Source organism: Ochlerotatus camptorhynchus, unplaced genomic scaffold, assembly GCF_037179485.1.
Source record: "Ochlerotatus camptorhynchus isolate MF236.1 unplaced genomic scaffold, CSIRO-AGI_Acam_v1.1 ptg000157l, whole genome shotgun sequence".
Lineage (NCBI taxonomy): Eukaryota > Metazoa > Arthropoda > Insecta > Diptera > Culicidae > Ochlerotatus > Ochlerotatus camptorhynchus.
In genome coordinates, this window is record NW_027040647.1 from 288,860 (window position 1) to 303,088 (window position 14,229).

Sequence of the window (14,229 nt, forward strand, 5' to 3'; positions counted from 1 at the left end):
TTTGTTGTAGTAATTATTTGAACATCGCTTTGGTAAGTTTGTTTCTGCAACTTTTTTTTTTTTGAGTAACGTTCGGTTTATTTTGTATGTTTTACTTTTTTTCGATTTGTATCGTAGTATGTATCTCTTGTTCGCTATTGTTTCAACAGTATTTATTTTCTCTTTTTCTTGTTAGTTTTGTACTTTGAATTCTTATATACTTTTATTTTGTTGCATGCGATAATGTATTTTGCTTTGTCTCTGTCTAGTTTTAAAGTAAGTTTAGGAGATTTTTTCTTTGTTTTCTATAGGTAGACATAGTTTGTTCTTTTTATGCAAGGTAGTCTATTTTTGCTGGTTTCCGAGAGCATTTTAGCTAAGATTCCGCAATTCCGTCCAGTTCAAATCCTTTACCAAAACTCTGCTCCTATCATTTTAACAACTGTACTGTTCTGCTTTACCTTCTTATCCTTACGACTGTTAAAACTTTTATGCATATATGTAGTCATCGTAATACTTTTGGTTTAATATATAGTATTTTTTGTTAGCTTAAACATCTCTTTTTTACTGGAATCTGTCCAATACTCAGTACAAAATATATATATTCTTAAGGATATCATCTACCACATCAGTTACAGTTCGCTCTCAATAAATAAAATATTACACTTTCTCCAATTGTATATCGTCGTATATTTGCAACTTTTTTAGCAACTCTCGGTAAGAAAAATATTATCCGTCTTTAAGCTTATTGATTTCGTATATCTTCATTAGTCTGTTATGTACCAGTCAGTAGCCCCTCCCATTCCCCGGCAGACGGGTTTGAAGGGATGACGTATTAAACGATCGCTTGAATGCTTTTTTTGTTCTTGAAAAATTATTGCTATCATTCAGGGGCGGAGATTTCAGATTCCGAAGGTTGTTAGAATAAAGCGAATTTTGGGGAGGAAGTTCTATCGTAAAAGCCGCAATAGATGGAATAGGTCAGTTTTGTGCAACAACTGTTGGCTACTAATCGCTTACCGGTGGAGATAGATTCAGGTCAGGTCAGATTGCACGTATACTCGGTCCGGTAGAGGGTTGAGAGACCTCTTCCATTTCGGTGTGTTTAATATAGTGTTCGATATTGTGCCGTATAATTCAGGTTAGATCTTGATCGTAGAAGTGTTTGGCTTGCGATGGGAACACAAGTCGGAATTGTCTGACCACGACCAGACAACAGATAGGTATGGGCTTTTGGCATGGTATCCATGATGTTCTCTTGAGCACAGCAATGCCAATCGATTCGCGAGTCATAGTGTCGATGAAAATTAAGCTTACTCGATATAAACTCTAACAATTGTCAACTATTTGTTGCGCTATAGTTTGTATAATGACAAAAACAAAAGACGGGGCTATTGGCTATTGGTTGAGTGAGTCGTCGTGTGTAGTGTAAAGATCAACAGAAAAAATTGCACCTAGGTCTTTCATCGACAAACTTCGTCCGACTCCGTTGGCATTGGCTCGCAGCTCAAATTTGTCTTCCGCAAAAAACTAGAACATCCACCTTACCAAAAGTCCTTGTACGAGGCTCAAGAGGCTGTCACCGGTGCTCCCTGCATGTTGGTAGCCATCAGCGAGGAAGCAAGGGCCCCGTTGTTATTGTTGTTGTTGTTGTTATTATTGTTGGAGTTGTTGGAATTGTTGGTACCGGACCCGGAGCCCGACTGGGCGGACATTTCCGACTTGACGCGACGGGCGATGTGCGAACGGGTGTGCTTGCGGAGGTGATCCTTCCGGTAGAAGCCTGCAATTAGATGAGTACAGTTCTTCTGTTCAAGACCAAAATTTGAACGTGTTACCTTTGCCACATTCTATGCAAACGTGCTTCTTCTCACCGGTGTGGATGACGATGTGTAATGTTAGCTGTTCCTTACGTTTGAACGACTTTAAACATATCTGAAAAAGACAAACCAGGAATAGTTCTGTTCAATATCATTAGAATTCCTCAAATGTAGTTTTTTTTTTAATTTAACAATGATTATCATTACCATGATATTAATTTTTTTTTTTGATTTCAGGATTTAGGGTTTAAGTACTAATGTCAGCGAACAACTGACTTACGGATAAAGAAAAAAAAATTAACCAGTGCAAAAAATGGTAACGATTGATAAAGGTTTAGAGGTCGCGCAAATTATTTGAAATTTGTATGGGAATTACTACACTCAAAAAAATGTGCATGTCAGATTCATGTGTTTTAACACTTGCCTGTTCAATTGATCAATCACAATAATTGTATGTGTTTTCCACATTGATTCAATGTGTTTACACACTTATTTCTCATGTTTCTAACTATGGAATGATGAAAGATCCCACATGATAAATTCAAGTGCATTGCACGCTACCTTCAATTAAAATATCCATGAATCTGCGCTACATTTAAAAACATACAAATTCGAAGTGTTTTGCATTTCAAGAGGATGCTTGCTTAGCAAAAGTAAACAATAATATTATTGGTTTTCAACCTTTCAGCTTCAAGAGGGCCAGATAAAAACCCTGGTTTTATCTGAATCCAAATGTCTACAACTATTGGTAAATGTTAAATTTAAAACCCGTGGCCGGACGTTCGCAGCCAATTTATCCAGGGGTGTTGTAATGTATGGGTTTTTAGTAGAAAAGGTATGTTCATTAATTTATTTTCAGTTTGTTTCCAGCGTTGGTGGAGTAGTCGATTAATGTAAGGAGAAATCGGTTTCGGAGGATATTCTGAGAGCTATGATTTTCGTGACAGATTACAGGAAATGCTTAAAAGGAATTGTTGTTTGATTTTGTTTACGTTTACACTCATTTCTTTATCCATCAGGATTTATTTGCCGTTTCCGATTTGCGTTTAGATCAGTTCTATCGGAATCGACTATATGTCGGATGGAAAATTAATATATTTTTAACATACTTCCCCCAATATCGTTAAAACCCGGTCTATCTACTATGATTATCTACTTTCATAATAAGAAAATAAACATTGGAAAATAACACTTCGTTTCAAAATACTTTACATTTAATACCTAAATGCAAGGCACTCCAATTAGTTATGATTTACAGTATAATTTCAAGAATAGATCATTTAACGGTAGTGAGTGAGACTGTTAATATCAATAAGTGAGAAACATAACATCTAAATGTAGTAGCTTTGTAGTGCTCAGAAATCAATTCATATCATAAGATTCACACATGAAATGCATGTGTTTGAAAAATTGTGCAAAATTAATTGTGAACAACATAATAGTGACGTGTACATTTTTTTAAGTGTATGGACGAATATAAAAAAAGAACACTTATGGGTCATTCCAGCTCAAGTGGGTACACCACCTGTGGTCGATGTCACCGATTTGAGCCAAACTTGGCCAAAATGCTTATTTTGGAATTCTGAACAAACGCCTTTTTTGATTTTGCTCTAAAGTGCCTAGATCCTTCTGGACTACAACCCTGGATTTTCGAGATTTTTAAAAAATTCAACTTTCAGAAGAGATTACTCCACAACCAAATAAGCTATTCGTAATAATAGAACGTCAACTTCAAGGTTTTTTTTTATGTAGATTCATATATGTGTACAAACATGTTGTTTTTGTAATAGTACTTACAGTAAACAGACTAATTACCGGCAGGTATCCAAATTGTCAAAAAATGGTCTATTTTCACCATGGGCGGGATTTTTTGTTTCTTAATATTTCCACCACACTTTGGAAAACTCTTCTACTTTATGTGTTTCCAAGGGCAAATGATTTGGACTAATAGTTTTTGAGATATGGCCAGATGAGTGAGAGGTAGTTTTGAGCTTTTCTGGTGAAAAATCAATGCTATTTAATATATTTTTATTTTTTCTTGAATTCCTTCATGCTGATGGCACAATAATATTTTTATATTATTTTTCACATGTTCTTGGCTGGATTCTCATTCTTTGAAATCATAACTACCTCATTTATTTACTTCTGTCCATAATTTAATTGTGGTTCTATGGGATACAGCCAAAACGTGAAGTACGATGAAATCAGATAGATTGGCAGGTATATATAATTACAGTTGTGGATGACAGCTGCTACTTGCTAATACCCTTATTTGTGTAATTTTTCTGACGAGCAAGAACACTTTTTTTTATTATAGTTATAAAGAAAAATAAACGTTGCACCTTTATTTTTCATTTTTTGAAAACACACTTTCCATTCATGAACGTAACTGTTATGTTCTTCTTCTATACGCATTTGAAGCTACGCATAGGCAACAGTTGCAAACTTATAATTAGTCTAAGTATTAGTATATATTTTTAGGCTTGCAAAAACAAAACAAGTAGTAAGTTGTGTTTGTGCTCAGAAGACAAAATTTGCCTGGGACATAAGAAGAGGTATATTTTCAACATTGGGAGCACTTCAAAAAATATTTAATCTCATTTGGCTGATAGCAAACAGATATTTATGTAAAAGTGAATCGCAAGTATGTAAAATGAGTAACATCCTCCGAATAGCGTTCTACCATTTTCCCATCGCTATTTCTCGGTTGTACTCTAACCAAACGAATAGATTAATTATAGATGACTAATTTAGAGTGCTATAGCCCTACTAAAAAAAAGTTAGATTTTCAAAAAGACAGAAATAACGTTGGATGGATAAAAATTGCAGTAAAAACATGGTACATAATGGATTACAAATTGATTTTGAACTATGGGTTTGTCGACGATACATGACAGTTACGTTAACAGTAAACTCATGCATTGATTTTGGCATCGAAAGCTCTCAATTAATAACTGTGGAAGTGCATTTAGAACACTAAGTTAAGAGCACGCAATAAGCTAATATGCAATAAGCAATAAGCTTCAAATGCGTAGAAGAAGAACATGACCGTTACGTTCATGAATGGAAAGTGTGTTTTCAAAAAAATAAAAAATAAAGGTTCAACGTTTATTTTTCTTTATAACTATAATAAAAAAAGCTTTCTTACTGGTGAGATTTTTTTTTTTTATTAATTACTTTATTTGTACAGGCTCAATCGAATAAACTTTACAGAGCCGAGTTATCATTTTTGTTATACATTATTGATTTCTTATCTTTAAAGTTAAAGGAGCTGGACCGGATACTCGCGGTTGTCTCGAGGTTAGTGGGGATTTGCAATTTTTTTTTGGATGGGAAAAGGGAGAGGGAGGTTTGAAATGTGGTTTACGATACAAATATTTAATTAATCCTAAAACATGAACTATTTTCTATTCATCTTGAAAACAAACATAAAAAAACTCACACGTACAAAATACAAACTAAACACAAGGTTAATAAAACTTACAATCTAATGTTAATATTCTTAAAGTAAACATATATGAGTTTCATAAACTCCAGATCGCGTCTAGCCAAAATATCCCGAACTAGAACATTAGGTTGTCTACCTCGAGCCCGAAGGGAATCGTACAGTTCAGATCTGACTCCGCGATGCTCAGCACAAGACCAAATAATGTGATCTGCGTCCTGGTAACCTTGTCCACATTCACAGAGATTGCTGTCCCCCAGCCCAACACGGAACAAGTGAGCGTTTAACGAATAGTGATTGGACATGAGGCGAGACATCATACGAATGAAGTCTCGACCCACATCCAACCCCTTGAACCAAGAACTCTTCGACACCTTAGGGATGATCGAATATAGCCATCGTCCCAAACTCCCTTCACTCCACTTATTCTGCCAGCTGACGAGTGACTGTTGACGATAAATGAAGAAAAATTCATTGTAGGCGATTTGTCGATCGTAAATATCGCCTTCCATAGCGCCCACCTTAGCAAGTGAGTCAGCCATCTCATTGCCCGGAATCGAGCAATGAGATGGGACCCATGCAAAGGTGATGACAAAAGATCTGAAAGATAAAGCACTTAAAAGCTCTCGTATTTTCATGAGAAAATACGAGGAGTGTTTTACCGGCCTCATAGAGCGAATAGCCTCGACAGAACTGAGACTATCCGTAAAAATAAAATAATGATCTGGTGCAAGTGAGGCGATCGTTTCTAGCGTATAATGTATTGCCGCCAGCTCAGCAACATATACGGAACAAGGAGCTTGAAGCATTCGAGAGGCGCTATGAAATTCGTTAAAAATACCAAAACCAGCGGACGACTCTATTAGTGATCCATCTGTGAAGAACGATCTTGCGGAATCAACTTGGCCAAACTTTGCAGCGTAAATTGACGGAACAATCATGGAACGATGATGTTCTGGGATCCCACGAATCTCCCGCGTCATAGATAAATCAAAACTAACTGAATTGCCGAAGTCGGAGAAGCATACACGATGAGGATTATGCTGTGAAGGGCTGACATCCTGTGTTATGTACACGTAGTACAATGACATAAAACGAGTTTGAGGGTTCAGCTCAAGAAGCTTTTCAAAGTTTTCGATTACCAGTGGGTTCATAACTTCGCAACGGGTGAGGAGCCTGAGGGACAATTCCGAGAACCGATCCGATAGTGGCAACACTTCTAGACTCATCGTATGAGTCGAGTGCATGCATCCTAACGCGATACGAAGACAACGATACTGGATACGTTCCAGTTTGATGATGTGAGTTTTAGCCGCCGATTGGAAGCAAAAACTACCGTACTCTAAAACCGATAAAATCGTTGTCCGGTACAACGTTAGAAGATCTTGCGGATGGGCTCCCCACCACGTTCCGGTAATTGTTCGGAGAAAATTGATCCTTTGTTGGCATTTTCGTCTCAGATACTCAATGTGGGATCTCCAGGTGCATTTTGAATCGAACCAGACCCCAAGATATTTGAAGGACATGGAATGAGTGATCGGTTTACCCAAAAGTTGAAGCTTTGGTTGTGCTGGGCTATGCTTCCTAGAAAAAACGACCAACTCAGTTTTCTCCGTGGAGAATTCGATACCTAGCTGAATAGCCCAAGTAGACAAATTGTCTAAGGTATCCTGTAAGGGTCCTTGCAGGTCGACCCCTTTGGGCCCTGTCATAGACACTACGCCGTCATCTGCAAGTTGTCTCAACGTGCAGTTGTCACTTAGACAATTGTCAATTTCTCTGACGTAGAAATTATACAAAAGGGGGCTTAAACATGAGCCCTGGGGGAGACCCATGTAACTAAATCGAGAAGCTGTAGAGTTTCCATGAGAAAAGCTCATATGTTTCTCTGACAGCAAATTGTACAAAAAGTTATTTATTAATGGAGAAAGGCCACAAGCGTGGAGTTTGTCTGAAAGGACTTCAACGGATACTGAATCAAAAGCCCCCTTGATATCCAAGAATACAGAAGCCATTTGCTCTTTTTTAGCAAAAGCCAACTGAATTTCTGTGGAAAGCAACGCGAGACAGTCGTTCGTTCCCTTGCCCCTACGGAATCCAAATTGAGTATCTGAGAGTAGGTGGTTCGTCTCAACCCATTTGTCCAAGCGAAAAAGGATCATTTTCTCCAACAATTTTCGAATGCACGATAACATCGCGATGGGACGATACGAGTTATGATCTGAAGCGGTTTTTCCAGGCTTTTTAATGGCTATAACTCTCACTTGCCTCCAATCATCCGGAACAATATTGAGCTCCAGGAACTGACAAAACAAGTTCAACATGCGCCTCTTAGCGACGTCTGGGAGGTTCTTCAACAAGTTGAACTTGATTCTATCAGCCCCCGGAGCCGAATTGCCACACGAAAGGAGCGCGAGTGAGAGTTCCAGCATTGAAAAAGGCTGGCTGATCTCGTCTACAGAATTCGTCGTTTCGCGAGGAATCATCTGTGCCGGCACGGAATCAGGACATACTTTTCGCGCGAACTTGAGAATCCAACGATCTGAGTACTCCTCGCTCTCGTTGTTCGAAGACCGGTTACGCATCCTTCGCGCCGCGTTCCAAAGCGTATTCATCGACGTTTCGCGCGATAATCCGTCCACGAATTGCCGCCAGTATCCGCGTTTCTTGGCTTTGATGAGGCTCTTGAGTTCGCGTTCAAGAGCCGAGTACGCTTCGAAATACACGGGTGTTCCACGTTTCCGGAAAAGCTTAAACGCGTCGGACTTTTTACGATAAACCTCAGTGCATTGGTGGTCCCACCAAGGGGAAGGAGGTTTCCTACGCAAAGACGTTCCAGGAACCGGCCGAGTTTGAGCTCGAAGCGCGCTGTCCAAGATCAGATTGGAGAGGAAGTTATATTCCTCCAACGGTGGAAGCCCTTCTACCGACGACACGGCTTCCTCTATCGCGGTCTTGAACGTTGTCCAATCGATATTACGGGTGAGGTCGTACGCGACGTTAACGGATTCCGACGGATTGAACCCACTGGCAATCGAAATTTTGATCGGCAAGTGATCACTACCGTGAGGATCCTGGATCACATTCCACGATAATGAGTTAGAGCAAAGTGTGAGGTCTAATTTACTTCCATTCGAAGATGGTCCAGCCAAACGTGTTACTTCTCCATTGTTAAGAATTGTCATATTGAAGTTATCACAGAGGTCATATATAAAAGTAGAACGGTTGTCATCATACAGTTCCCCCCAGCCTGTACCGTGGGAATTAAAATCTCCCATAATCAACCGTGGAGCAGGAAGTACTGAACATATATCTGAAAGTTGTTTTCGATTAACGACGGCTCTAGGAGGAATATAAACAGAAGCAATACAAAGGCTCTTACCTTTAATAATAGCCTGACATGCGACAACTTCAATGCCTGTAAATTGTGGAAGTTTCACTCTATAGAAAGAATGGCACTTTTTGATCCCCAAAAGTACCCCTCCTCCACGCGAATCCTCACGATCCAGTCGAATAATGTTAAAATCATAAAAAGGAAGATCGATATCTGAAGAGAGCCAAGTTTAACAAACAGCAAATGCATCACAATCATTATTGTGAACTAAAAACTTAAAAGAGTCTAATTTCGGAATAAGACTTCGACAATTCCACTGTAGAATAGTGATCAAATCCCCGACCTCGTTTGGAAAATTATCCATCGAAGGAAATGATTGCTGCAATGAGGGGCCACTTCAATGTCAATTGCTTCAAGAGGGTCTTCACAGTAGGAAGCATTGCCAGAACAATGCTTTTGAGAGGATCAGAAATATTCAGTTACTTGAGAATAGCGTCCACAATTTTATCAAATGAGAATAACCCAGATGAAGAAGGGGCTTCTGTTCTTAAAAATGGGACATCAGGGGTTTTGGATGTCCCCGGGAGAGGTGGAAAATCCTGGGTATAGTCAGTTCTTCTGAATCCAGGAGGAGTAGAAACTTCCTTTTTTCCACCACTCCTTGATTTGGGCAAGCTGATTTGGGGTTCTTCATTCTCATCTTTCCGCGAACGGATGCGTTTTCGTTTCCGTGCTGAAAAACAGAAAGAAGTTCCCTCCTCAGCCAAGTCAGAGTCAGTCTCGTCATCTGACAAAAGAGAAAAGGGATTTTTGTCGTTGGTCGATGGCGTGGCCGTCTTAAGCATTTCTGCAAAAGACTGCCGGGATCGTTCCTTAAGTGAGCGTTGTAATTTCTCCCCGCGTTGTTTGTACACCGGGCATGACGAGATACCATGAGGAGTTCCCTTACAGTACACGCATTTTGGTGCGGTAGCTGCACAGGTGTCATCCCCATGCTTCTCTCCGCATTTGGAACAGCGTGCCTTGCTGCCACAGTGGGAGGCCGTATGTCCCAACTGCTTACAGTTTTGGCAGTTCATGACCCGGGGAACGAACAAACGCACAGGTAGTCGAAGTTTTCCCAGCTCGATGTAGTGAGGAAGGGCTGAACCAGAAAAGGTCACACGGAACGAGTCTGTGGGGGTAAAACTCTTTTTACCCTCGCTGACAGATACTGAGCCCAGTTTTTTGACATCCAGTATCTTCACCGGAGGAAGCAAACGGTTCTTGAAACGGCCAACCGCCTGCTTCTCCAAGATCTCGGGGGTCAGACTCGCTTCGGTGACCACACCTTCGATCTCCACATCACGAGCTGGGATGTAAACTCTGTACTCGAGCGTGAAGAGCTGGGAGGCAGCAATCTCGTTAGCCTGCTTCAGGTTAGAGACGGAGACACGAAGTTTATTGTGCCTAACCTTCGTGATTTCAGTCACGGCCGAGTATCGCTTCGTCAGATCATTAGTAATTTGCATTACATTCAAAGGTTTGTTTCTGGGCTGAAAGTAGACAACCCATGGGCCAGTCGAGTCATCTGGATAGGCTCGCGATCGGGGGTTTATCTGAGCCTGTCCTTTGCCAGACTGAGACGATGAACCAGGGAGAGATGACGTACGTTTTCGACCCTTCTTGCCATCGGGTGGCAAAGTGGTGTCATCTTCCGACAAAACTTGGTGAGATTGTATATACAAAAAAAATAATTAATTACTCAACTAAGGATATTATTCAAGTAGCAGCTGTCATCCACAACTGTAATTATATATACCTGCTAATCTATCTGATTTCATCGTACTTCACGTTTTGGCTGTATCCCATAGGAACGTATTTTTCACTTTTAGGACCACAATTCAATTATGGACAAAAGTAAATAAATGAGGAAATTATGATTTCATAGAATGAGACTCCTGCCCAGAACATGTGAAAAATAATATAAAAATATTATTGTGCCATGAGCGTGAAAAAAAATAAAAATATTCAAAGTGTTTTTATGTATTTCATACGCGAAGTTAGCGATTTTCAGAGTTGGTTGGAAATGCTAACATGAAGCTTTAGTGTGATAATTTATTAGCTAGAGAATGACTAACTCTGAAAATCGCTAACTTCGCGTATGAAGTAACATAAAAACACTTTGAATGTAACAACTCAAGGCGGGAGTAGCCGTCAACAATGCTGATGATGGTACAGCACGCAACAACCACCCTACTGCTTTCTCTCTGAGATGATCTCGTTGGTCATGACGAGAGGAGCAACACAATAGTTGGGTAAAGAAGAATTGCATTATAACACACCATCGACTGGAAATGCTCTCGCAACGTGGGGCTTTAGGTAGTGATGAAAACGTCGCTAGAACTATTCCACGGCCGCAGTCAGTTTATGAGCAAAAGAGGGACGCACATTTTTTGCCTGTAGACTTGGAGACTAGACTGATGCAAATTTTGACATTTTCGCTCCACAGTGCTCAAACGGTTCCAAATCGGGTCCTGATTAGTCTCCCAAAATTTGAACTCATTTGAAAAGAAACTGACTTGGCACAAACCATTTAAAGTTTATATGGAAATTACTATGGGAAATCCAAACTTTTTGTTTATTGTCTTCTACCCATTTTCCATATTGCTTTTTCGAAAATTTCTATAACTATTCTTACGGAAAATTTTCTATGCTACAACTTTGCGGAATAACGTTTTTCAGCCAAATGTCAAATTAAATTGTTATTAATTGTTTAAGAGATTGATAATCTTATGGCATGATCAAGCAGCTGTTTTGTGAGCAACAGTGTATCTTGCAGTGTGACATAGTAGCCGTGATTTTTGTGCTCTATTCCAAGTGCCAGAAACACCAATGTTGCTTGCTGAACAGTTGATTGAGCATAATCGTAAGACATTAGTGGCTTGAATTATTGATAACTTTTGTTGCTTACATTATATTGAAAAGTGGTTCAGGACAAAGTTGTAGCTGAGAAAATTTTCTACGAGCTCAGCTATCATTTTTTTAAAGCAGAGCGATATTGTAAATTGTCAGATGGATATGAGCAAAACATTTGGTTTTTCTATAGTAATTTCCATATAAACTTCAAATGGTTTGTGCCTAGTCAGTTTCTTTTTAAATGAGTTCAAATTTTGGGAGACTAATCAGGACCCGATTTGGAACCGTTTGAGCACTGTGGAGCGAAAATGTCAAAATTTGCATCAGTCTATTGGAGACATACTTCAAGTCTCCGCGTACATCGTACGGGTTAGGCAAAAGATGTGCGTCTATCTTCAAAAATTGTCGCATTAATGGCCCTTCGCTCATTTTCAACTTCTATTCAATTTTCATACTGCCGTACTCTAACAGAACTATCCACCTACTCTCTTCTAAAAGATCATTCTCTAGCTAATAAATTATCACACTAAAGCTTCATGTTAGCATTTCCAACCAACTCTAATAAAAATATATTAAATAGCATTGATTTTTCACCAGAAAAGCTCAAAACTACCTCTCACTCATCTGGCCATATCTCAAAAACTATTTGTCCAAATCATTTGCCCTTGGAAACACATAAAGTAGAAGAGTTTACCAAAGTGTGGTGAAAATTTGAGCCCAAAATATTAAGAAACAAAAAATCCCACCCATGGTGAAAATAGGCCATTTTTTGACAATTTGGATACCTGCCGGTAATCAGTCTGTTTACTGTAAGTACTATTACAAAAACAAAATGTTTGTACACATATATGAATCTACATAAAAAAAACCTTCAAGTTTACGTTCTATGATTACGAATAGCTTATTTGGTTATGGAGTAATCTCTTCTGAAAGTTGAAATTTTTAAAAATCTCGAAAATCCAGGGTTGTAGTCCAGAAGGATCTAGGCACTTTAGAGCAAAATTAAAAAAGTTGTTTGTTCAGAATTCCAAAATAAGCATTTTGGCCAAGTTTGGCTCAAATCGGTAACATCGTCCACAGGTGGTGTACCCACTTGAGCTGGAATGATACTTATATTGATCTAACTTTGCTCCTACTTGTCCAAATGCTGAAAACAAAATTAATATGTTGGTGCTATGGCAAAGACCAAAATGTTTGTTAAATTACGATCAGTTTTATAGCATATGGAAATGCGATGAATATGTACTACACAACAACACCAATTTCATAACAACAACAACAACAACAACAACAACAGGTTTGTTGATCATTGGCAACCAAATACACTGGAGTTGCTTTTTACGCGGTTTTTTTTTACACGGTTTTTTTTTTACGCGGTTTTTTTTAACGCGGATTTCGGAATTTGCGCGGATTTTGGTTTTTTTTACGTGGATTTCATAATTTACGCGGTATATCGTTACACACTAGAGTCGCTTTTTACGCGGTTTTTTTTACGCGGATTTCGGAATTTACGCGGTTTTTTTTTACGCGGATTCCGAAATTTCCGCGGTTTTTTTTCACGCGGGACGTATCACCTGCGTAAAAAGCGACTCCAGTGTATTCATTTTTTCAACGTTTGAACGACTACAGCCAAAGTTAGAGCAATGTAAGTAAAAATCAATAATTTCCCATGCTATTTCACCAAAATCTCCATAGAAAATTTAAATCATTGGCGCGACATCTAAACGATCATCAATCTTTTCCATTTTTTGGGGTTATAAATCGAACTGGAGGGTGGCCTATCAGAAGTTCATTACTTTTATTTTTAAAAGCACCCTTCTGCACATACAGTCATTTATCCGAACATTAAGTAACTGAGAGGAGGCTAAATTGTTGTTTTTTTAGCAAGAATGAACTTAAATAGCATATGTAAAATTTTTATTAATTTCAGATAGGAGAAATGGACGTAATATCGGCTTAACTGCTCCTAATGTGGGCCCATACATAAATTCAGCAATCGACTAAATTTTCAATAGCGACCAAAAATATCCATTGGTATATAAAGTAGATTTCACTTTAAAAAAAAGTTTGTTGTCGTAAATACAAATATCTCCGTCTGTAATAAAGCTATATCAATTATGTTAACGCCAAATTAAAGGTGAATTTTTTTTATTTCGGTCAAATGGATTTCATTTTTCAGTTAGATTAGTGGTATTGTTGTAAATTGATAGTTTGTTTTTTTTTTTGCATATTTCCAAGAAAAATTGGATTTCAGCTAAGTCTATAAGCAAGGTAAATACTTGTTTTATAGTGGTTGTGCCAACAATACCACTAATCTAACTGAAAAATGACATCCAAATGATCGAAAGCAAATTTTCTTCCCTTTAATTTGGCGCTAAAATAATTGGTATAGCTTCATTACAGCCGGATATTTGTATTTTAGTAAACAAACTTTTTTTGAGTGAAATTTCATTTTTTAGCTGTGTCTAGAAAACTATCCTAATGAGATTTTTTTATGTCTACATTTTTGGATTCAGCACACGCAAACCAAAAAGTCATTACAATGAATGTTAGTTCCATTTACTATCATCCTCTGTTCATGAACATCGTAGCGAATGTTAGAAGTTGATTTGCAATTGAGACGATCCAATGATTTTTAATATTTTTTTATTCCGTGTACTGTATATGCTTTCACCTACACACTCAAGCTTTTGCCTTGATTGTAATGTATAACATGGTAGAACCAACCAGTGGAAAATAACGATTTTAAATTG

At 38.4% G+C, this 14,229-nt stretch overlaps 1 protein-coding gene across 1 annotated transcript in view; it reads right to left on the reverse strand.

Annotated features, from left to right (window-relative positions):
* Window positions 1-592: 592 nt before the first annotated feature.
* l(3)neo38 (lethal (3) neo38) overlaps window positions 593-14,229 on the reverse strand; it is a 32,574-nt gene continuing 18,937 nt past the window's right edge. The window contains exons 3-4 of the mRNA XM_065222105.1: window positions 1,818-1,914; window positions 593-1,762 (exon numbers count right to left, since the gene is read on the reverse strand). Coding sequence (XP_065078177.1) covers window positions 1,548-1,762; window positions 1,818-1,914 — 312 coding nt within the window. The 3' untranslated portion in view covers window positions 593-1,547. The remainder of the gene's footprint in view (window positions 1,763-1,817; window positions 1,915-14,229) is intronic.